Source organism: Callithrix jacchus, chromosome Y (genome assembly GCF_049354715.1).
Source record: "Callithrix jacchus isolate 240 chromosome Y, calJac240_pri, whole genome shotgun sequence".
Taxonomy (NCBI): domain Eukaryota; kingdom Metazoa; phylum Chordata; class Mammalia; order Primates; family Cebidae; genus Callithrix; species Callithrix jacchus.
Window position 1 is genome coordinate 6,554,553 of NC_133525.1, and position 24,579 is coordinate 6,579,131.

The 24,579-nt window shown below is 36.7% G+C and overlaps 1 protein-coding gene across 5 annotated transcripts in view; it reads left to right on the plus strand.

Moving 5' to 3' along the window:
• Window positions 1–24,579, plus strand: part of LOC100412584 (neuroligin 4 X-linked) — a 333,835-nt gene that overhangs the window by 175,400 nt on the left and 133,856 nt on the right. For all 5 annotated transcript variants that reach the window (XM_035289881.3, XM_035289879.3, XM_078364503.1 and 2 more), the window contains one exon: window positions 22,281–22,433. In XM_035289881.3, the coding sequence (XP_035145772.2) occupies window positions 22,281–22,433 (153 nt within the window). The remainder of the gene's footprint in view (window positions 1–22,280; window positions 22,434–24,579) is intronic.

A 24,579-nucleotide genomic window follows, 5' to 3' on the forward strand; every position in this document is an offset into this window, starting at 1 on the left:
ATCTGTGCATGTGTCTTTATAATAATGATGAGATAACATATAACACCAGTCAAATAACTATTATATAAAAACTCATATTTCTTAATAAGATATTTGGAATGAGGACTTTTCAGTCAAGAATATTTGCATCTAAGTGTGAAGGAATGCATATCTTAATCTCAATATTACCTCACATAGGAATCATCTTAAGATTGTTCCAATATTTTTGTAGAGAGCAGGAACTTACAATGTCTCTCAGTCTTGTCTTGAATTTTTGAACTCAAATAATCCTCTTGCTGTTGCCTCCCAAAATGCTAAGATTGTAGGCATGTGTCAATATGTCTGGCTATCTAAAGATCTGTCGAAAAAGCAAATTATGCATTGCTAAATCCATGCAATGTCGCATGGGGACTGAGTATCTGCACTTTTTAAGAAACTCCAGGTATATGGGCTGGTCATTTGGAACCACACCATGTGTGATAGAAAATTGCTGGACATATAGCAAAGGAAGGGATAGCTTGCAAGCTTCAAATCCCACCTGTTAGCAAGTTCTTTGTCTGAGTGTAGCTAGACTTGCTGAACGTTGAAGCAAGAAACCAAATGAACCAAAAACAAAACACACACACACAAATTATGTTTTCCATGAAGAATAAAATAAATGAGTTATGCAGTCATGAAAACATGTGAAGGAAACTTAAATGCATTATTATTAAATGAATAAAAGCCAAAATGAAAAGATGTATGCTACACAACTTCTACTATATGATATTCTGAAAGTGGCAAAAATATGGAGGCAGTAAAAAATCATAGTTGTTAATGGCTGTGGAGGATCAATGAAAAGAAAAAGTATGGAGACTTATGGTTGAATAAGTATTCTGTGAGAAACTGTAATGGAAGATTAATGTCATAATACATTTGTACAAATCAAAGAATGTACACCATCACAAGACTGTACCTACTGTAAATTATGAACTTATTATGAACTTGGGTGATGAGAATGTCAGTGTAACTTCATGAATTAAAATAAACACACCCCTATGGTGAGGATGTTGATAATAGAGAAGAATATACATGTGAGGGGGAAGGGGATACATGAGAGTTCTCTGTACATTCTCTTCTATTTTGTTGTGAACCTAGAAGTACGCTAATACATAGAGTTTTAGAAAGGACAAATCCATAAAATAAATGACAACTATAGCCCTTTCTGGAACACTCTAAAAAAACATTTTGATAATGATTTGTGATTTTTCATAAATTAGAATAATATGCAATTTCTTTATTAGAGAGACTAAGAACAGATTAACATACCTAGCTACTTGGGCACACTGATGTGGGATGATTACCTGATCCAGGGGTCAAGCCTGCAGTGAGCTATGATTATGCCACTACATTCCAACCTGAGTGACAGGGCAAAGCCTTATCACAATAACTAAAACAAAATTAAAAAAAAAGATAGATGATGGAGTGGGAAGATGTAAATATAAGAAAGGTTTCAGATGAGATTGAAAAATATCTCACTTCAATAGCCTTGCAGAACCTGTTATTTCAAGAATAATCCACAAAAAGAGCTAGACATGAAGACATATCCTGGCAATTTATTTTAAAATTAGTGAAATAAGAAAAGCAAACAAACTCCATTATCATAGTAGAAAAAGGTTCTCTCTACAATAAAGGACATCTTTGGAGGTTTCCAGGCAGATTATCTACCCATTCCATCTATAATAAGGTGGTCCCTGTATCTAAGGTGGTGAGGATGTGTACCACTCCACCCCATGTAGGCCCAGCATACTCCTGACTGGCATCTGAGTGCAAGTGATCTGAGGGGTATAGACCTCTTGGGTGGCAGCTTTTCTCAGAGAAGCTAAACATGCTCAAAGCAACATGCAGGTAAAGGCTGAACTAAAAAATCCTGGGACCCTGGAAAGGAAAGCACTCTTCTAGTTGGTGGGTTCTGTTCCTGGTTCTCAGTCCCGTGAAATTTCTACTGTACCCCGGGCTCTGCTTTCATGGGCTGCCACTGCTCTCAAGCCCTCTGTGCTCTGTTGATTTATTTGTGATTCACTCCACAAAATGTCCATGTGTTATGACCACATTACAAACATGCAAAAATTCCATCTACCTTAGAATACTCTGACATAAGATGCAACAATAATGAAAATAAGAATAATCATCAAACAAGATCTATCATGTTTTAGTAGAAAACTTTTGCCAATCTTCCCTTTGAAAAAGTATTTGTAGAGATTAGCATGATAAGAAAGTGTATTTGCCTTATGTGTAGAGTAAAATTTACAGGATAATTCACTCTAAGAAATCAAACTCAGGGCAGCACTAATAAGCTCAAGAATAAAGTCAGCATACAAGTGAAGAATGGGGAAGGTATCTCCTGGAAGTACTGAGATTAAGATATGCATTATTTCACACTCAGATACAAATATTCCACAAAGAGTTTCACTTCCAGGTTTGAATCCCAAAACCGCAATGGCTTGATCTCACTTACCAAATTTACTTTATACTTGTGGCAACTGCAACACAGAGTCTGTGCCTTGCATGCATTAAGAAATATTGCAGTTTAGAGAAGAGTGACGCAAATAGGAGCTAAATTTGTCAATGGTTTTCTATATAATTTTAGAATCATGTAATTATCAATTTTAAAGAAAAAATTAAAAAAGAAAAGGCCAATCTATCTATATTATAAGCCATCCTTTTATGAGCATATAGCCCATACTGAAGTCTTTTAGGATGTTTAAAAATGAAAATCTCATAAACCTTAAAATGGAGATGAATAAACAGTAAAAAGAATGTGGGGCAAAAAAAAATATTGCAGTTTAATTATTAGTGTTCACATTATTAAATACCTATTGCCACAGGAAGATCACTGAAATGGGATTAAAAAGGGACTACTCTGTAGAACTTACTATATAAAAGCCAGCGTGTTGCTAATTAGTGCTAGAATGTTCTAGGCAAGTTATTCTTAGTTTCTCTTCTTCAGGTTCTTAACCTATACAATGCAGGTATCAAGTAAAACATACTAGGGCTTCTTGGAGAAATGGCTGATTCAAAAACTGAGTCAGAAAGGAGAATAATACTTAACACACACAATGACATGGACATGTTATTGGATATAATGGTCAATTTAAAGAGCTGTTTATGGCTCACGATGGGACAATTTGAGCAACAAAATAAATAAAGTAGTCAGTAGTTCTGGGTTATAACTCATGGTGTAGAATATCCACAATCTAATATTTGATGTAGATTACTGAATAATTAGGCGCTAAATATACATTTCCTAATACTGTTTTAGAACGCTCCATTATTTTTTGGCATAAAGCAGCACAAAGATATCTGACCATTTTCTTTTGTTAGACATCTACATTTATAAGTTAAAAATTCCACATTGCTTTCCCCAAGCAAATATCAAAGTATCCATAGAATTGCTTGTCTTTGAGAGCTGCTAGGGGAAATCCATTTCCTTGGTTTCCATTCACAGAGGCCACCTGCTCATGATTTATTCTTTAATGTTCAAAGAGAACAGTGCAGTGTTTTCCATTCTGTCTCTGACTTCACTTCTACTTCCTTCTTGCTCTTTAGGAAACTTATGATTATATTGGGGTCACATGTATAATCCACAATAATCTTATTTTAAGGTTGGGCAATGCACAACTTTAATTCCATCTGCAAATTCATAACAGATTGGCAGATTCTGGGAATTAGGTTGTGGATGTCCTGGGGGAAGTACAATTATTTTCCTTACCACTAGAGAGATGAAAAGAATTTCACATGCTGAAGCATTAAAAATAATTTATATATGTATTTCTCCCTTAAGAAGTTGGAATATCAATCTTTATTTTATTATTTATTATTTTGTATTTATTCTTATTTTTTGGAGTTGAAGTCATTCGGTGTTGCCTAGATTGGTTTCAAACTCTTGGTCTCTAACAATCCTCTTACATCAGCCCCAAGTTTTGGGAATATAGGCCTTAAAAGACATTGCACATGGCCATAAATCTTTTTGTAGGTTTGACTGTGCATTATGCCTTCATTCCAAAGAGTGCATAGTATTGTAAGGGAAGACAAAGATTTCCTGAAAATCAATAACAAATGCTTAGTTAATCATAAATTGGTTTGCTGTTGAGTCAAGGGAGGAAGAAGACAGCAAATATAGAAATATACATGTGCACTAGTTCTAAGGAACACGCAAACTGAAATATAAACTGTTAATATTTTATACTTATTAAAGTGGCAAGTATATTGTCTCATGATATCAACTGTTAGCAAGAGGGTAAGGATCAAGAAATTTTCTTACCTGCTAGTGAGTGTATAGCATAATAAAACTTGTTTGGAAAGAAATATGTCAGCTGTACTGAAGATAAAATTAGTATTACCCTATGTATCTGTTAGCTACTGCTACCTAGCAAAGCATTCTAAAATTCAGTACCTTAAAACAATAAGCACTTACTACTGCTTATCAGTCTATGCATCTTGTTAGCTGGAAATTTATTTTAGTCTTGACTGGGCTCATTCATGTGTATGCATTCTTGATTTAAGGTTAGCTCTCTCAGGTAATAATTGGGGGTTTGTTGAAAGTAATTTTGCCTAGGTTGGGGCAAAAGAGTTCTTCTCTATGGGATCTCTTTTTCTTCAGTATGCTAGTCTGCATTTTTCACAGTGGCAGAGTTTCAAGAGATTAAGAATATGTACAGAGAGGATTTGAGTTCCAGTCTTGAAAATAGCATATTCTTACATTTTTTGTTTTGAAAAACATGGTCATAAAGCCACTCATTAGTCAAGAGTTGAAAACACAGATTCTTTCTCTATGTATGAGAAATAGAAAATTCATGGGAAGGATTGTAGAACTAGGGACCTCTTTTCTCTGTCAATCCCCTACTACCTGTAATTCAATATTGTCTGTATAGTAGTTATATGCCCTGAAGCAGGGGCCTTCAAACTGGCAGAAGCCTTTTTAAAAATGTTTCAAATATGACCCCACTGATGATTTTATTTTTAAAAATTTTTTTCAAACTACAAGTTTATTTATTTATTTATTTATTTTACCTTAAGTTCTGTGGTACATCTGCAGATCATGCAGAATTATTACAAAGGTATACATATGTCATAGTGGTGGTTTGCTGCATCCGTTGTCCTGTTATCTACATTAGGTATTTCTCCTAATGATATTTCTCCATCATTCCACCAGCCCTACTATTCCTCTCCTATCCTGCTCATCCCCAAGGCCCCAATGTGTGATGTTCCCCTCCCTGTGTTCCTGTGTTGTCATTGTTCAACACCTATTTATGAGTGAGAACAGTGTTTCGTTTTTCTGTAACTGTGTCAGTTTGCTGGGAATAATGGTTTCCAGTTTCATCCATGTCCTTGCAGAGGACATGAACTCATCCTTTCTAATGACTGTGTAGTATTTCATGGTTTATATGTGCCACATTTTCTTTTTTTTTTTCTTTTTTCAGTCGGAGTTTCACTCTTATTACCCAGGGTTGGAGTGCAATGGCAGGATCTCGGTTCACCACAACCTCCAACTCCTAAGTTCAGGCAATTCTCCTGCCTCAGCCACCTGAGGAGCTGGGATTTCAGGCATGCACCACCATGCCCAGCTAATTATTTTTTGTACTTTTAGTAGAGACTGGGTTTCACCATCTTGACCAAGATGGTCTCGATCTCGACCTCAAGATCCACCCACTTTGGCCTCCCAAAATGCTGGGATTACAGGCTTTAGCCACTGTACCTTGTTTACATTTTCTCTATCCTTGATGAACATTTTGGTTGGATCCAAGTATTTGCTCTTTTAACCAGTGCCGCAATGAACATACATGTGCATGTGTCTCTATAATAGAAGAATTTATAATCCTTTTAGGGTATATACCCAGTAATGTGATTGCTGGGCCAAACAGTATTTTTATTTCTACAACCTTAAGGAATGCCACACTGTCTTACACAATGGTTGAATTAATTTACAGTCCCACCAGCAGTGTAAAAGCATTTCTAAATTTCCACGTCTTTGCTCTCCAGCCTCTGTCTTGTGATTTTTTAATGATTGCCATTCTAACTGGCATGAGGCTGTATCTCAATGTGGTTTTCATTAGCATTACTCTAATGACCAGTGATGATTAGCTTTATATTCATATGTTTGTTGGCTGCATAAATGTCTTTCTTTAAAAAGTGTCTGTTCATATCCTTTGTTTACATTTTGATGGAGTTGTTTGTTTTTGTCTCATAAATTTGTTTAAGTTCTCTGTAGATTCTGAATATTAGCTCTTTGTCAGGAGGGTAGATTGCAAAATTTTTCTTTCTGTTCTATTGTTTGCCGGTTCACTGTACTGATAGTTTCATTTGCTGTGCAGATGTTCTTAAGTTTAATATATCTCATTTGTCTCTTTTGACTTTTGTTGCCATTACTTTTGGTATTTTAGTCATAAAATTCTTGCCTATGCCTATGCCCTGAATGGTACTGCCTGGGTTTTCTTCCAGAGTTTTGATGGTGTTAGGGCTCACATTTAACTTTTTATTCCATCTAAAGTTAATTTTTAGGGGTAAGAAAGGGATCCAGTTTCTGTTTTGAGAATATAGCTATCCAGTTTTCCCAACACTATTTATTACACAGGGAATTTCTTCCTCATTGCTTAGTTTTTGTCACATTTTTCAAAGATCAGATGATTGTAGGTGTGTGACATTATTTCTGTGGACTCTGTTTGTTCCATTTGTCTGTATTTTTGTTTTGGTATTTGCTTAGAACTGTCTTGGCTGTGCAGGATTTTTTTTTTGTTTCCACATGTAATTTTAGGTTTTTTTTTTTCAAATTCTATGAAGAAAGTCAATGGTAGCTTGATGGGTATAGCATTGAATGTATAAATTACTTTGGGCAGTATGGCCATTTTCACAATATTGATTCTTCCTAACCATGAACATGACATGTTTCTCCATCTGTTTGTGTCCTCTCATTTCCTTGAGTAGTGGTTTGTAGTTCTCTTTGAATGGGTCCTTCACATACCTTTTATTTGTATTCCTAGGTATTTTATTCTCTTTGTAGCTGTTCTGAATGGGAAGTCACTCATGATTTGACTCTATTGTTGTATAGTAATGCTTGTGGGTTTTGCACGTTGATTTTGTATCCTGAGACTTTGCTTAAGTTGCTTATCAGCTTATGGAGATTTTGGGCTGAGGCAACGGGGTTTTCTAAATATGCAATCATGTCATCTGCAAACAGAAACAATGTGATGTCTGCTTTTCCTATTTGAATACCCCTTATTTCTTTTTCTTGCCTAATGGCCCTGGCCAGTACTTCCAATACTGTGTTTAATAGGAGTAGCGAGAGAGGTCATTTTTGTCTTTCACCAGTTTTCAAAGGGAATGGTTCCAGTTTTTGCCCATTCAGTATGATATTGGCTGTGTGTTTGTCATAAAAAGCTCTTATTATTTTTAGATATAATCAATTCTAGTTTATTGAGTTTTTAGCATAAAATGCTTTTGAATTTTGTTGAAGGTCTTCTTTGTATCTGTTGAGATAATCATTCAAGTATAATGCAGCTGAAAATTTTAAAGAAACCAATTTGTAGTTAGTTTGCCTCCCAGTGTTCTCTTTTCTAAGCCTTCCTTGTAACCAAAACCTCGGACGACCTTCAGTACAACTGACGTGTTTCTAGTCCTGTCATCTGCCAGGGCTTATAATACAAGAAATATCCTTCTGAAGGGTGGTTTCCTGCCTGTTTGCTGAAGGCTCCATAAAATAAACCTCCCAACTGGGCTTGGTGGTTCATGTCTGAAATTCCAGAACTTTTTGAGGCTGAGACAGGTAGAACAACTGAGGTGAGGAGTTTGAGACCAGCCTGGCCAACATGAAAAAATCTTGTCTCTACTAATAATACAAAAATTAGCCAGGTATGGTGGTTGGTGCCAGTAATCACAGCTATTTTTTGGAACTGGAGATTGAGGCAGGTGATTCACTTGGACTTTGGAAGTGGAGGTTGCAGGGAGCTGAGAATGTGCCGCTGCATTCCAGCCTAGGTGAGAAGAACAAAATGTTTTCTAAAAAATAGAACAGAAAATGAAACACCGCATATTCTCACTCATAGGTGGGTGATGAAAAATGAGAACACATGGACACAGAAAGGGGAGTACTAAACAGTGGGGTCTATTGGGGGGAAAAGGGGAGGGCCAGTGGGAGGGGGAGGTAGGGAGGGATAGCCTGGGGAGAAATGCCAAATGTGGGTGAAGGGGAGAAGAAAAGCAAAGCACACTGCCATGTGTGTACCTATGCAAATGTCTTGCATGCTCTGCTCATGTACCCCAAAACCTATAATCCAATAAAAAATAAAAAAAAAAGAAAATATAGCCAAACTAGCATATTTAAAAGCCAAGATATAAAAGGCAATAACATAGTGTTTCAAGATTTTTATACCTTAGAAGTAAATTGCAAGTCTGTTCATTAAGGTTCAAATCACTATGGTAAAGGAAAACTTTATACTTTTTAAATCTATGAATCTGTAAACCAAATTATACATAATTAAATGAGAGTAGAAAAAAATAGAATAAAATAAAAAGCTTCCCATCTTATATGTATTTCTATTAATAATGAAGGTTAGTCCTGTTCTGATGTTCTTATTTCAGAAAAAGAATAAAAGGACTCATTGCTCATGCAAGGCAATTTTTTTCAAATGCAGACATTGAACAGTCCTGCCATTAACCACTTTTCAAAATGTATATACATTGGGTGAAGCTCATCAGTAAATGAGCCAATCTGAACACCTTCTGAAAGTTATCTTTTAGGTATTTATGTTAATACTATTTAAGTGGAAGTTCAGATAGATTTCATAGTGTATGCATGGAATATTTTCCCAGTTAGATTCTGTCCTCTAGTTGTTGGAGGAAGGAGGACGTGTCTAGATTGTGTACCTCTTCTCATCTTTCTGGGGCTGCTCCCCTTTCTTTTATATATATAGCATGTATATATACACACACACACACACACACAAATACATTTATATATAAATATATATTTACATATATTTATGAATAAATGTAATAAATAAATATAATATGTATTTATATAAAAATTAATATAATATGTACTTATATATAAATAATATATACACATGTATATATAAATATACATATTTATATATATGTTTTATTGCACTTTAGGTTCCTGGGTACATGTGCAGAACATACAGGATTATTACATAGGTACATACATGGCAATGTGGTTTGCTGCCTCCATCCCTATCACTTATATCTGGCATTTTCCCCATGCTATCTCTTCCCAACTTCCTACCCCCAGCTGTCCCTCCCCTATTTTCCAACCATAGACCCCAGTGTGTGTCATCAATGGGCATTTGGGTTGATACCAGGTCTTTGCTATTGTAAACAGTGCTGCAATGAACATTCGTGTGCATGTGTCCTTATAGTAGAACGATTTATAGTCCTTTGAATATATGCCCAGTAATGGGATTGCTGGGTCAAATGGAATTTCTATTTCTAAGTCCTTCAGGAATCGCCCCACTGTCTTCCACAATGGTTGAACTAATTTACACTCCTTCCAACAGTGTAAAAGTGTTTCTTTTTCTTCACATCCTCTTTAGCATCTGTTGTCTCCAGATTTATTAATAATTACCATTCTAACTGGCATGAGATGGTATCACAATGTGGTTTTGATTTGCATCTCTCTGATGACTAGTGACGATGAGGATTTTTTTATATGATTGTTGGCCTAATATGTGTCTTATTTTGTAAAGTGGCTGTTCATATCATTTGCCCATTTTTGAATGGCCTTGTTTTTCTTTTTTTCTTGTAAATATGTTTGAGTTCTTTGTAAATTCTGTATATCAGCCTTTTGTCAGATGGGTAAACTGCAAAACATTTTTTCCATTCTGTTGGTTGCTGATTCACTCTAATGACTGTTTCTTTTGCCATGCAGAGGCTGTGGAGTTTGATTAGGTTCCATTTGTCTATTTTGGCTTTTGTTGCCAATGCTTTTGGTGTTTTGTTCATGAAGTCCTTGCCTACTCCTATGTCCTGGATGGTTTTTCCTAGATTTTCTTCTAGGGTATATAGGGGGCCAGGTCTTATACTTAAGTCTCTAATTCATCTGGAGTTAATTTTAGTGTAAGGTGTCAGGAAGGGCTTTCTGCACATGGCTAGCCAGTTTTCCCAACACCATTTATTGAAAAAGGAATCCTGTCCCCATTTCTTACCCATAATGTTAACAGCAGTATATTTGATGTTGAGGTTCTTTTTTGATGTTAATTTTATTGTTACAATAATCCTTATTTTTTTATTTCTTTTTCTTTTTGTTATAAGGCTTGGCTATTTCATTGAGGCTGGACTGCAATTGTGTGATCTCAGCTCACTGCAATCAGGTTCACATAATCCTCACCTCAGTCTCTGGAATAGCTGGGACTAGAGGTGTGTGCCATCATTTCTGGCTAATTTTTTGTAATTTTTATAGAGTCCAGGTTTTACCATATTGCTCAAGGTGGTCTGGAACTTCTGAGCCCACCTCAACCTAACAAAGTGCTAAAATTATGTTATTTTCCAAATTCTATACAAGGCATTTCTCTTACATTCATAAAATAAAGTGCTATTTTAAATAGACTGATTTTGAAAATAATGTAAATAAAGTACTAAACGTGAACATCAGAAGAACGGGTTAAAAAATGCTAGAATATTCCTCAGGATTAGTGACATTGATTTTAGTTATAAAATCATAGTTAAATTTTAATAATAGAATGGCTGTACTTTTGTTTAAAGTATTTAAAAATTATCTTTAATGTTTAAAAATCAGTTCTGCACAGAGGTTTTATAGAGATACTAATTGATATATAAAAAGGAATATTATTCTGGCATTTTGAAGAAGGATAGATAAAGAGAAGAAAAACTGAAGTCACAGCCTATGTAGGTTTTGTTTGGGCTTTGTGTGTGTGTGCTCTCCAGCCACAAGCTGGGTTTATTCTTGAATAAACTCTAGCCAAATTGTTTTTCCTGAATTTTTTAATACCAGCATTTACATAATCCATGGTTGTGTGTAAATGAGATATTCAAGATAACTTGTTTTGTTTTAAAAATAATTAGTTATATATTTACATAAATAAAGAGCAGCAGTTTATTAAAAAGGAATGAAAGAATTAAATTAAATGTACAAAAACAAGGAAAGGCAGTATTATGTTTCTGAGTCAGGCTCGGATATATAAAATTAATTTAAAATTGGAGTTTGGCAAGTAATTATTATCAAAATTTTAGCAGGAGTTTTTGCTGCAACTAACAAGCTGATTAGAAAATTTGCATGAAAAAGCAGTGGATAGAACAAGCAAAAAGACTCAAAAAATTGGGAAGAAAGTTGGAAAGTTTCGGTTTCCCTATTTTAATAGGTACTATAAAGCTCTAATAATCAACATAGTAAGGAACAAACATCAGTATAAATTTAGACCAATGAAATATAAATAATTACAATTGTCCCATGAAGACGAGGATTAAAACCCCTGACCAATAGAAAATTCACTACCTTAAGCCAGATTAATTTAAAAAATGAGAGAATAACCAAATAGATGCAATATAAAATGATAAAGGGGATATCCCACAGATTCTACAGAAATTCAAACTACCATCAAAGATAATTACATACATAATTATCTCTAATCTATTCACATAAACTAGTAAACCTGAAGGAAATGGATAAATTCCTGGACACCTGCCTCCTCCCAGGCCTAAACCAGGAAGAAATCAAAACCCTAAATAGACCAATAACAAGGCCTGAAGTTGAGGCAGCAATTACGAGCCTTCCACAGAAAAAAAAGCCCAGGTCAAGATGGGTTCACAGCTGAGTTCTACTATTTCTTTTGAAACTCTTCCAAATAATCCAAAAAGAGGAAATCATTCCAAATCATTTTATGAGACCAATATTATCCTGATACCAAAATGCGGCAGAGACTCAACAAGAAAAGAAAACTTCAGGCCAATATCCATGATGAACATAGATGCAAAAGTCTTCAATAAAATACTGGCAAACTGATTGCAACAGTACATCAGAAAGCTTCTTCACTGTGATCAAGTATAATTTATCCTGGGGATGCAAGGTTTGTTCAATATATGCAAGTCTATAAACTAGGTACTGACAGAACTAATCTCAAAATAATAAAAGCTATTCATGACTAACCAAAAGCCAATATCATATTGAATGGGCAGCAACTGGAAACATTCCCTTTGAAATGTGGCACTAGACAAGGATGCCCTCTCTCACCACTCTTATTCAATATACTACTGGAAATTTGAGCCAGAGCAATCTGGCAAGAAATAGAAATAAAGAGTATTCAAATAGAAAAGAAGAAAGCCAAATTGTCTATATTTGCAAACGACATGATAGCATATCTAGAAGAACCCATCATCTCAGCCCAATATCTCGTGAAACTGATAAGCAATTTTAGCAAAGTCTCAGGATACAAAATAAATGTGCAAAAATCATACAAATTCTTATACACCAATAACAGACTTAAGGAGAGCCAAATCAAGAACAAACTGCCATTCATAATTGCTACAAAGAGAATAAAATATCTAGGAATACAACTAACAAGGATGATAAAGGACCTCTTCAAGGAGAACTACAAACCACTGCTCAGTGAAATAAGAGAGGACACAAACAGATGAAGAAACATTTCATGCTCATGGTTAAAAAGAATCAGTATTGTGAAAATGGCCATACTGTCCAAAGTAATTTAGAGATTCAATGCTATCCCCATTCAGCTACCAAAGACTTTCTTCACAGAACTGGGGAAAAACCACCTTGAACTTCATATGGAACCAAAAGAGAGCCCGCATAGCCACATCAATTCTAAGCAAAAAGAACAAAGTGGAAGGCATCACACTACCAAACTCGAAATAATACTACAAGGCCACCATAATCAAAACAGCTTGGTACTGGTACAAAAACAGAGATATAGACCAATGGAACAGAACAGAGGCCTCAGAAGCAACACAACATATCTACAACCATCCGATCTTTGACAAACCTGACAAAAACAAGCAATGGGGAAATGATTTTCTATTTAACAAACAGTGTTGGCAAAACTGGCTAGGTATAAGGTACAATGATACCAGTGGACAAAAAGAACAGTTACTTTTTTAAAAGGTCCTGCTTATTTTTTCTGAGATGGAGTTTTGCTTGTTACTGAGGCTGGAGTGCAATGGCATGATCTCAGCTCACCACAACTTTTGCCTCCTGGGTTCAGGCAATTCTCCCACCTCAGCCTCCTAAGTAGCTGGGATTACAGGCACGAGCCACCATGCCCAGCTATTTTTTTTGTATTATTGGTAGAAAGGGGGTTTCACCATATTGACCAGAATGGTCTCGATCTCTTGACCTCATGATCCACCCGCCTTGGCCTCCCAAAGTGCTGGGATTACAGCCGTGAGCCATTATGCCCAGCCTTTCCTCTGTCTTAATCCACTTATCATAGAACCCTATAGGAAGACAAAGACTGTTTTAATTGATTGAAATAGCTAAAGTTAGTGATAGTTGAATATGCACACATGGGACACATCTGTTTATAAAACATAAGCAATAAAGCCAATTAAATAAGTAATTTAAGCAAAATTAAATTTTCACACTTTTTAAATCTGAAAGCTATAAAATCCAAAATGGTGCTTTTTACAAAAAGAGCATAAGCTAGTTTTTGCTATGCTTAAGGGCCTCTTCCTGACTATTGCCTGTATTAAAATTTCTATGCATATCTTATTGAAGTAATCAAGGTAGGTGACTTTAATTTTTATTTTCTTCAACCAATTCAAGTACAAATAGGTTTCAAATAATATTTAATAACTATTTTAAGCATAGAGGACATGGTCTATTTTAGTCCTGACTTACATACTTATTCCAAGTAGTAGATTTTAATAGAAGAAAACAAGAGTCAATAATGGGTAGTCGTTCTCTAAACACAGAGTAGAAGTAAATCTTAGTGACTAAAATTAATCACGTTTCTGACTATGAGAGATTGTGAATTTTAAGTTTTTAATGCATGAAGCTAATGTCAATATTAAGGCACTTTGATTAAAATCCCCGCATGTTTACTTAGCATGTTTTTTTCTGCCTTATAAAAATTCTAACCGTTGTATATCAGTAACATTTCAAAAATTTATTCAAATTATAATATGGTAGAATCAGAAGACTGTCAAATACACCATATTAAGAATGTGAGAAATAACTTAACTTGAATAATTTAATTTTCTCTTTTTTAAAAGCAACTCACATTAGCTTTCTTCCCCCAATAGCATCATTTTAACTCCCAACTGCATATTCACAGAATATCTAATATTTTTACAGGTAATATTTTGAATTTGTTCTTGACATCTTTATGTTTATATACATTTTACATTTCCCTGTCGCATTTTTCTAAATATTCAAATGTAACCAATTTCAAGTTTTTGTGTTACATTCATTTTTTTTTTCTTTTGCTAGGAAGCCTCTCTCTTTTTTCTGAATTTTTAACCTGTTGTTTTTGAAATCTCTTTTATCTATTTATGTTCCTTCTCAATATGACCCTAGGAGACAACAGAAAGAAAAACGCAGATGATATAACCGGTAATGACCATGGGGAAGATGAAGGTATTTTTTGTTTTTTCAAAACTCAACCTGATGTATGATTTTATATTTGTCTCTCTCTCTCTCTTTTTCACTTCAGTCTGTTTCTCCTCCATTTGTTTAAAACTAGTACATTTTGGTGTGTTTCTTTGTTTTCTTCTTGTATAAAAACCACGGTCATTTATATCCTCTGTTACCATGGAAGACAAATTACTGTGTGAAGTACAAACATTGTTTCTATACATGAAAAGAGTAAGGACCTTTTGTTTACAGATAATCCCACCTTGGTGGTTTTTTTTTTTTTTTTGACTTGGTCACAAGAAAATACAATGGAGGGCCTGGCACGATGGTTCAAGCCTGTAATCCCAGCACTTTGGGAGGCAGAGATTGGTGGATCACGAGGTCAAGAGACTGAGACCATTCTGGTCAACATGGTGAAACCATGTCTTTATTAATAATTCAAAAAATTTGCTGGGCATGGTGGTGCATGCCTGCAATCTCAGCTACTCAGGAGGCTGAGGCAGGAGAATTGCCTGAACCCAGGAGGCAGAGGTTGTGGTGAGCTGAGATCGTGCCATTGCACTCCAGCCTGGGTAACAAGAGCGAAACTCTGTCTCAAGAAAAAAAATGGAATTTAAAAATGTGCATGTATAGTCTTTTTTCTTCCTTTCCAATGTTGTTTTGTAAGTTTAATGTACTACTTTGGAGCTTTGGTTTTCTTTTTTTTTTATTTTTTTATTTTTTATTGGATTATAGGTTTTGGGGTACATGAGCAGAGCATGCAAGACAGTTGTGTAGGTACACACATGGCAGTGTGCTTTCTTTTCTTCTCCCCTTCACCCACATTTGGCTTTTCTCCCCAGGCTATCCCTCCCCAACTCCCCCTCCCACTGGCCCTCCCCTTTTCCCCCCAATAGACCCCAGTGTTTAGTACTCCCCTTTCTGTGTCCATGTGTTCTCATTTTTCATCACCCACCTATGAGTGAGAATATGTGGTGTTTCATTTTCTGTTCTTGTGTCAGTTTGCTGAGGATGATGTTCTCCAGATCCATCCATGTCCCTACAAACGACACAAACTCATCATTTCTGATTGCTGCATAATATTCCATGGTGTATATGTGCCACATTTTTCCAATCCAGTCTATTATCAATGGGCATTTGGGTTGATTCCAGGTCTTTGCTATTGTAAACAGTGCTGCAATGAACATTCGTGTACATGTGTCCTTATAGTAGAACGATTTATAGTCTTTTGGATATATACCCAGTAATGGGATTGCTGGGTCAAATGGAATTTCTATTTCTAAGGCCTTGAGGAATCGCCACACCGTCTTCCACAATGGTTGAACTAATTTACACTCCCACCAACAGTGTAAAAGAGTTCCTTTTTCTCCACATCCTCTCCAGCATCTGTTGTCTCCAGATTTTTTAATGATAGCCATTCTAACTGGCGTGAGATGGTATCTCAATGTGGTTTTGATTGGCATCTCTCTGATGATCAGTGACAATGAGCATTTTTTCATATGATTGTTGGCATCATATATGTCTTCTTTCGTAAAGTATCTGTTCATATCCTTTGCCCACTTTTGAATGGGCTTGTTTGTTTTTCTCCTGTAAATCTGTTTGAGTTCTTTGTAAATTCTGGATATCAGCCCTTTGTCAGATGGGTAGACTGCGAAAATTTTTTCCCATTCTGTTTGTTGCCAATCCACTCTAGTGACTGTTTCTTTTGCCATGCAGAAGCTGTGGAGTTTCATTAGGTCCCATTTGTCTATTTTGGCTTTTGTTGCCAATGCTTTTGGTGTTTTGTTCATGAAGTCCTTGCCTACTCCTATGTGCTGGATAGTTTTGCCTAGATTTCCTTCTAGGGTTTTTATGGTGCCAGGTCTTATGTTTAAGTCTTTAATCCATCTGGAGTTAATTTTAGTGTAAGGTGTCAGGAAGGGGTCCAGTTTCTGCTTTCTGCACATGGCTAGCCAGTTTTCCCAACACCATTTGTTAAACATGGAATCCTTCCCCATTGCTTGTTTTTGTCAGGTTTATCAAAGATTGTATAGTTGTATGTATGTTGTGTTGCCTCCGGTGCCTCTGTTTGGTTCCATTGGTCTATATCTCTGTTTTGGTACCAGTACCATGCTGTTTTGATTACTGTAGCCTTGTAGTATAGTTTGAAATCCGGTAGTGTGATGCCCCCCGCTGTGTTCTTTTTGCTTAGAATTGACTTGGTTATGCGGGCTCTCTTTTGGTTCCATATGAAGTTCATGGTGGTTTTTCCAGTTCTGTGAAGAAAGTCAATGGTAGCTTGATGGGGATAGCGTTGATTCTTTAAATTACTTTGGGCAGTATAGCCATTTTCACGATATTAATTCTTCCTAACCATGAACATGGAATGTTTCTCCATCTGTTTGTGTCCTCTCTGATTTCGTTGAGCAGTGGTTTGTAGTTCTCCTTGAAGAGGTCACTTACGTTCCTTGTGAGTTGTATTCCAAGGTATTTTATTCTTTTTGTAGCAATTGCGAATGGCAGTTCGCTCTTGATTTGGCTTTCTTTAAGTCTGCTATTGGTGTAGACGAATGCTTGTGATTTTTGCACATTGATTTTATATCCTGAGTCTTTGCTGAAGTTGCTTATCAGTTTCAGGAGTTTTTGGGCTGAGGCAATGGGGTCTTCTAGGTATACTATCATGTCGTCTGCAAATAGAGAGAATTTGGCTTCCACCTTTCCTATTTGAATATGCTTTATTTCTTTTTCTTGCCTGATTGCTCTGGCTAGAATTTCCAGTACTATATTGAATAGGAGTGGTGAAAGAGGGCATCCTTGTCTAGTGCCAGATTTCAAAGGGAATGCTTCCAGTTTTTGCCCATTCAGTATGATATTGGCTGTTGGTTTGTCATAAATAGCTTTTATTACTTTGAGATATGTTCCATCGATACCGAGTTTATTGAGGGTTTTTAGCATAAAAGGCTGTTGAATTTTGTCAAATGCCTTCTCTGTGTCAATTGAGATAATCATGTGGTTTTTGTTTTTGGTTCTGTTTATGTGGTGAATTACGTTGATAGACTTGCGTATGTTGAACCAGCCTTGCATCCCCAGGATCAATCCTACTTGATCATGATGAATAAGTTTTTTGATTTGCTGTTGCAATCGGCTTGCCAATATTTTATTGAAGATTTTTGCATCTATGTTCATCATGGATATTGGCCTGAAGTTTTCTTTTCTCGTTGGGTCTCTGCCGGGTTTTGGTATCAGAATGATGTTGGTCTCATAAAATGATTTGGGAAGGATTCCCTCTTTTTGGATTATTTGGAATAGTTTTAGAAGGAATGGTACCAGCTCCTCTTTGTGTGTCTGGTAGAATTCGGCTGTGAACCCGTCTGGACCTCGGCTTTTTTTGTGTGGTAGCCTCTTAATTACTGCCTCAACTTCAGACCTTGTTATTGGTCTATTCATAGTTTCAGCTTCCTCCTGGTTTAGGCTTGGGAGGACACAGGAATCCAGGAATTTATCCATTTCTTCCAGGTTTACTAGTTTATGCGCATAGAGTTGTTTGTAATATTCTCTGATGATGGTTTGAATTTCTGTGGAATCAGTGGTGATTTTCCCTTTATCATTTTTTATTGCATCTATTTGGTTGTTCTTTCATTTATTTTTAATCAATTTGGCTAGTGGTCTGTCTATTTTGTTGATTTTTTCAAAAAACCAGCTCTTGGATTTATTGATTTTTTGAAGGGTTTTTCGTGTCTCAATCTCCTTCAGCTCAGCTCTGATCTTAGTTATTTCTTGTCTTCTTCTGGGTTTTGAGTTTTTTTTGATCTTGCTCCTCTAGCTCTTTCAATTTTGATGATAGGTTGTCAATTTTGGATCTCTCCATTGTCCTCATATGGGCACTTATTGCTATATACTTTCCTCTAGAGACTGCTTTAAATGTGTCCCAGTGGTTCTGGCACGTTGTGTCTTCATTCTCATTGCTTTCAAAGAACTTCTTTATTTCTGCCTTCATTTCATTGTTTACCCAGTCAACATTCAAGAGCCAGTTGTTCAGTTTTCATGAAGCTGTGTGCTTCTGGGTCTGTTTCTGAATTCTGAGTTCTAACTTGATTGCACTATGTGCTGAGAGGCTGTTTTTTATAATTTCAGTTGTATTGCATTTGTTGAGCAGTGCTTTACTTCCAATTATGTGGTCAATTTTAGAGTAGGTGTGATGTGGTGCTGAGAGAATGTGTATTCTGTGGGTTTTGGGAGGATAGATTTGTAAATGTCTATCAGGTTTGCTTGCTCCAGGTCTGAGTTCAAGCCCTGGATATCCTTTTTGATATTTTGTCTGGTTGATCTGTCTAGTATTGACAGTGGAGTGTTATAGTCTCCTACTATTATTGTGTGGGAGTCTAAGTCCTTTTGTAAGTTCTTAAGGACTTGCCTTATGTATCTGGGTGCTCCTGTGTTGGGTCCATATATGTTTAGGATCATTAGCTCTTCTTGTTGTATTGATCCTTTTACCATTATGTAATGGCCTTCTTTGTCTCTTTGATCTTTGTTGCTTTAACGTCTATTTTATCGGAGTTGAGAATGGCAACTCCTGCTTTTTTTTGCTTTCCATTAGCTTGGTAAATCTTCCTCCATCCCTTTATTTTGAGCCTTTGTGTAATCTTGCATGTGAGATGGGTTTCCTGGAACAAGCACACTGATGGGTTTTGGATTTTTATCCAATTTGCCAGTCTGTGTCTTTTGATTGGTACGTTTAGTCCATTTACATTTAGGGTTAATATTGTTATGTGTGAATTTGATACTGCCATTTTGATGCTAAGTGGCTGTTTTGCCTGTTAGTTGTTGTAGATTCTTCATTATGTTGATGCTCTTTAGCATTCAGTGTTATTTTGGAATGGCTGGTACTGATTGATCCTTTCTATGTGTAGTGCCTCTTTTAGGAGCTCTTGTAAAGCAGACCTGGTGGTGACAAAATCTCTGAGTACTTGCTTGTTCGCAAAGGATTTTATTCTTCCTTCACTTCTGAAGCTCAGTTTGGCTGGATATGAAATTCTGGGTTGAAAGTTCTTTTCTTTAAGAATGTTGAATATTGGCCCCCACTCTCTTCTGGCTTGTAGTGTTTCTGCCGAGAGATCTGCTGTGAGTCTGATGGGCTTCCCTTTGTGGGTGACCCGACCTTTCTCTCTGGTTGCCCTTAGTATTCTCTCCTTTATTTCCACCCTGTTGAATCTGCCGATTATGTGCCTTGTAGTTGCTCTTCTTGCGGAATATTTTTGTGGTGTTCTCTGAATTTCCTGCAATTGAGTGTTGGCCTGTCTTGCTAGGTGGGGGAAATTTTCCTGGATGATGTCCTGAAGAGTATTTTCCAGCTTGGAATCATTCTCTTCATCTCCTTCTGGTACACCTATGAAACGTAGGTTAGGTCTTTTCACATAGTCCCACATTTCTTGGAGACGTTGTTCATTCCTTTTTGTGCTTTTTTCTCTGATCTTGGTTTCTCGTTTTATTTCATTGAGTTGGTCTTCGACTTCAGATATTCTTTCTTCTGCTTGTTCAATTCGGCTATTGAAACTTGTGCATGATTCGCGAAGTTCTCGTCTTTTGTTTTTCAGCTCCTTTAATTCATTCATATTCCTCTCTAAGTTATCCATTCTTGTTATCATTTGCTCGAATCTTTTTTCAAATCTTTTTCAAGGTTCTCAATTTCTTTGCTTTGATTTATTACGTGATCTTTTAGCTCACAAAAGTTTCCAATTATCCATCTTCTGAAGTCTAATTCTGTCATTTTGTCTCAGTCATTCTCCGTCCAGCTTTGTTTCTTTGCTGGTGAGGAGTTTTGGTCTTTTTTAGGAGGCGAGGTGTTCTGGTTTCGGGTGTTTTCCTCCTTTTTGCGCTGGTTTCTTCCCATCTTTGTGGATTTGTCCACTGGTCGTCTGCGTAGTTGCTGACTTTTCGATTGGGTCTCTGAGTGGACACCCTGAATGTTGATGATGAAGTATTTCTGTTGCTTGGTTTTTTTTCTATCAGTCTAGCCCCTTCGCTGTATGACTGCTGAGTTCCGCTCCAGACCCTGCTTGTCTGGGGTGCACCTCTAGCAGCTGTGGCACAGTGAGGGATGCTACCAGTTTCTTTTTCTGCCATCTTTGTCCCAGGATGGTGCCTGCCTAATGTCAGTCTTTTGGATATAGAGGGGTCAGGGAGCTGCTTGAGGAGACAGTTTGTACTTTATAGGGGCTTAATTGCTGAGTTGTGAGCTCTGTTGTTCATTCAGGGCTGTTAGGCTGCTATGTTTGATTCTGCTGCAACAGAGCTCATTAAAAAAATCTTTTTTTTTTCTCAAATGCTCTGTGTTGAGGGGTTTGTGCTTTAGTTTTGGATGTCTGTTGAGGTCCTGCCCAGCTAGGACGCAGACTAGCCATGGTGTGCCTGCTGAGGCTTCGCTGTGCTGTTGTGAGGCTCGCCGTGGCTCTGCTGTTCTGCTATTCTTTGCCACGCCCTGTGGCGGTCTCTCTCTGTTGTAGCGGGTTGCCTCAGCAATGGCAGGCTGAGTCAGCAGTGGGCGTGTATCTCAGTAGGGACGGGTTGCCTCGGCAATGGCTGGCTGTGTCAGCAATGGGCGTGTATCTCAGTTGGGGCAGGTTGCCTCAGTAATGGTGGCCGCCCCTCCCCCTCAGAGCATCTTGGGCCGTCTGCACGGGGCTTGTTTGAAATCGCGGTTTTGTTCGTCCAACTGGGCCAACCCTAACGCTCTGTTCCTGCAATCCCCTGGGCTGACCCACTGTCCAAGTCTAGCTCAGTCTCAAGTCCAGCCCTCTCACGTCTCCGGTTGCCAGTTCAACAGGGCACCCGGAGAAGCGTGCCCTGTGTGGAGCTCTGGGTAGGGCCGGCCGCTGCCACCCCGGCTGCCGGCTTCGCCAGGCAGAACATCTTCCTGGCGTCCCACGTCTCCTCTTCACTTGGGAAATTCCCCGTTCCGTGGGCAACAAAGATCAGTCTGGAATTGCAGCTCAGACTCACCTCTCCACAGACACAACGAGAACTCCAATCCTGGGTTGTTCTCACAGCGCCATCTTCTTGCCATTTTTCATTACGTATCTTTAATATTGCCACTTAAATTTGTTAGGATGTTACTACAACAAAGTCATTTGCTTGGACATATTATTCCCCCCCAGTTTCTGTTCTGTTAATAACTTTTAACTATTGCTTTTGATTTTTTGTCATTATCAATTTCTTACTGATTATCTGGAGTTTCACTATAATTTTTATGATTTTATTGTTAAATTGAAGATGAAGCTGTCCAGTCACCTGCAGATTAAGATACAGCTAAATTAAAATCAATCATAATTTTGAAGTTTCTTTTACATTTAACTAAATTATAAAATATATTTTTGAGGTTTCCCTTATCCTTCTTCAATTCAAGTCAAACTTAAGCTGTGACCAAAATTTAGATAATATGTACTTTATTAAAACCTTTTCTTTTAGTGCTTTAGATACAGAATCTTACATTAGTAGGGTATGCGAAATGTCCAGAAGCTTCTCAAAATACCATTTCCAGAAATGTAAAACATAACAGCATTGGCCATTTTGTTTAGAAACTCACATCAAGGGTCATATTATCCATAAAAATAAATGTGCTTAATTCAAGTCAAAGGAGGGAAATCAGTGAATCTCCTTTTTTCTTAATTTAGCATCGGTGAGTCAGTGTGATTCTTTATTGTGTTTTCTTACTTGGCTTCTTTTTCAGATATTCATGATCAGAACAGTAAGAAGCCGGTTATGGTCTATATCCATGGGGGATCTTACATGGAGGGCACGGCCAACATGATTGATGGCAGCATTTTGGCAAGCTATGGGAACGTCATTGTGATCACCATTAACTACCGCCTGGGAATACTAGGTAAGTGATTTTGTCGTGCAGATGACTGAGCAGGAGGAAATTTAAATTATCTGCTTGTTATTTTAATGAGGCTCATGGATTTGAATCCTGTTTTTCCACTTCCTGGATAATTCCACTTTACGATATTCATGTGATCACCTATGTTTATTCCTTTTATTATCTTCGTGTAGCATGGACATTTCTTTCTTTCTTTCTTTCGTTCTTTCTTTCTTTTTTTTTTTTTTTTGGTGTGTGTGTGATGGAGTTTCACTTTTGTTACCCAGACTGGAGTGCAATAGTGTGATCTCAGGTCACTGCAACCTCCATCTCTTGGGTTCAGGCAATTCTGCCTTAGCCTCCTGAGCAGCTGGGATTACAGGCAAGTGCCACCATGCCCAGCTAATTTTTATTTGTATTTTTAGTAGAGACGGGGTTTCACCATGTTGACCAGGATGGTCTTCATCTCCTGACCTTGTGATCCACTCTCCTTGGCCCCCGAAGTGCTGGGATTACAGGCTTAAGCCAACATGCCCAACATTCATTGTTTTAATAATTATTTTTTATAGCTTGCAATATCTGATCGGATAATATATTTCATAAAACCTGAATCATTTTTCAAACCAATGTCCACTTTAAGATCATCAATATAAAATGATATTTTATTTAAAGCATGTTTCTTCTTTGGAGTTAAAAGAATGTGTGTTTTCTACATATACCTGTATAATAAACACATATTTGCTGATGTCATAATTGTAAATTGCCATAGATATCAGCTTTATTTTCTGGTTGGTCATTGTATAAATCACTATATTGTGAGGAGAAATAGATTTTATCCAATTTTCCAACTGATTATATTGACTGTTTAGAATATCTTCTATTTCAGTTTCATTGCATTTGCATGCAAAAAATTTATCTGTTAGTTGACTTCTGTTCTATTTGACAATCTATGATTAAAGGCTAAGTACACAGAAATTTTTTTAGTTCCTGTTGTTTAGGTGTTTTATTTATTTTCTTCTAATGCTACATTAGAAAATTACACATCTTCAGGGTAAGATTTACTTACTTCCTTAGAAGACGCCTTCTTCTTTTAGTTAGTTTTAAAAAATATTCCTAGGCTTATGTAAAAACATTTATTTTCTTGGCAAAAATCCATTAAAATGATGTAGAAAATAAAAATTTTAAGAAGTTAGACATAAGAGAGACATGGATATTGCTAGCAGTGTTACTATGATTCAATATTAAATATAAAATAAAATAAAGTCTGAGCATGGTAGCTCTCTTCTATGACCCCAGTAGTTTGGGAGACCCAGATTGGCAGATCACTTGAAGTCAGGAGTTTGAGACCACTCTTGCCAATAGAATGAAACCCAGTTTCTACTAAAAGTATAAAAATTAACCAGCGATGGTGGCAGGTGACTGTAATCCCAACTACCTGGGAGGTTAAGGCAGGTGAATCTCTGGAACTAGGGAGGCAACAAAGTGAGACTAGTTTCATAAATAAATAAATAGGACTAAAGGAGGTCTGTCAAACAAGTACCAGGGCTGAAATGTTTTATTCAGATAGTTAAATATTATAAGGAATATTTTATTTTCAATCAGATGATTTTATTTTATTTGAGTTTTTAAAAAAATTCTTATATAAACACATTAACCTGTAAGTTACCCTAAAGGGTGGTGAATTGCTAAGAACCCCTGAGAAATGCATTTCCTGCTTTGAAATGCAAGTGTCTCATATGTGTTGCTAAATTATCTCTTTTGAAACATTGATTAAATAACTCAAAATTTCATGTTGTTTAAAGAAAATAATCCCACCAAAAAACCTTTTTGTTCAAACACTTTATTATATTATTGCTTTTGTTTGCTTTATTTTCTGTTGTTTTCTGTGAGCTAAGACTTGGTGGAATAATGTCTTTGAACTTTTGTGTAACAATAATTTCACCTTTCATGAATGTATTTCAGAGGCACTGGCTAGTTGCTTTGGCAACTAGTGTTAAAAACAGGAAATTTAGGTATTAGTTTTTTACAGAAGATTCATTCTGACAAAGAGGTGGATGGAGGAAAAAGTAAATGTGAGGGCACTGCACAGGTCTTCTTCAAAGAAAGCATTGTGTGCACTGACTGTAGCAAGGCTATGCGGAAAAAAATTTGAGCATAGTTTTCTGAAGAA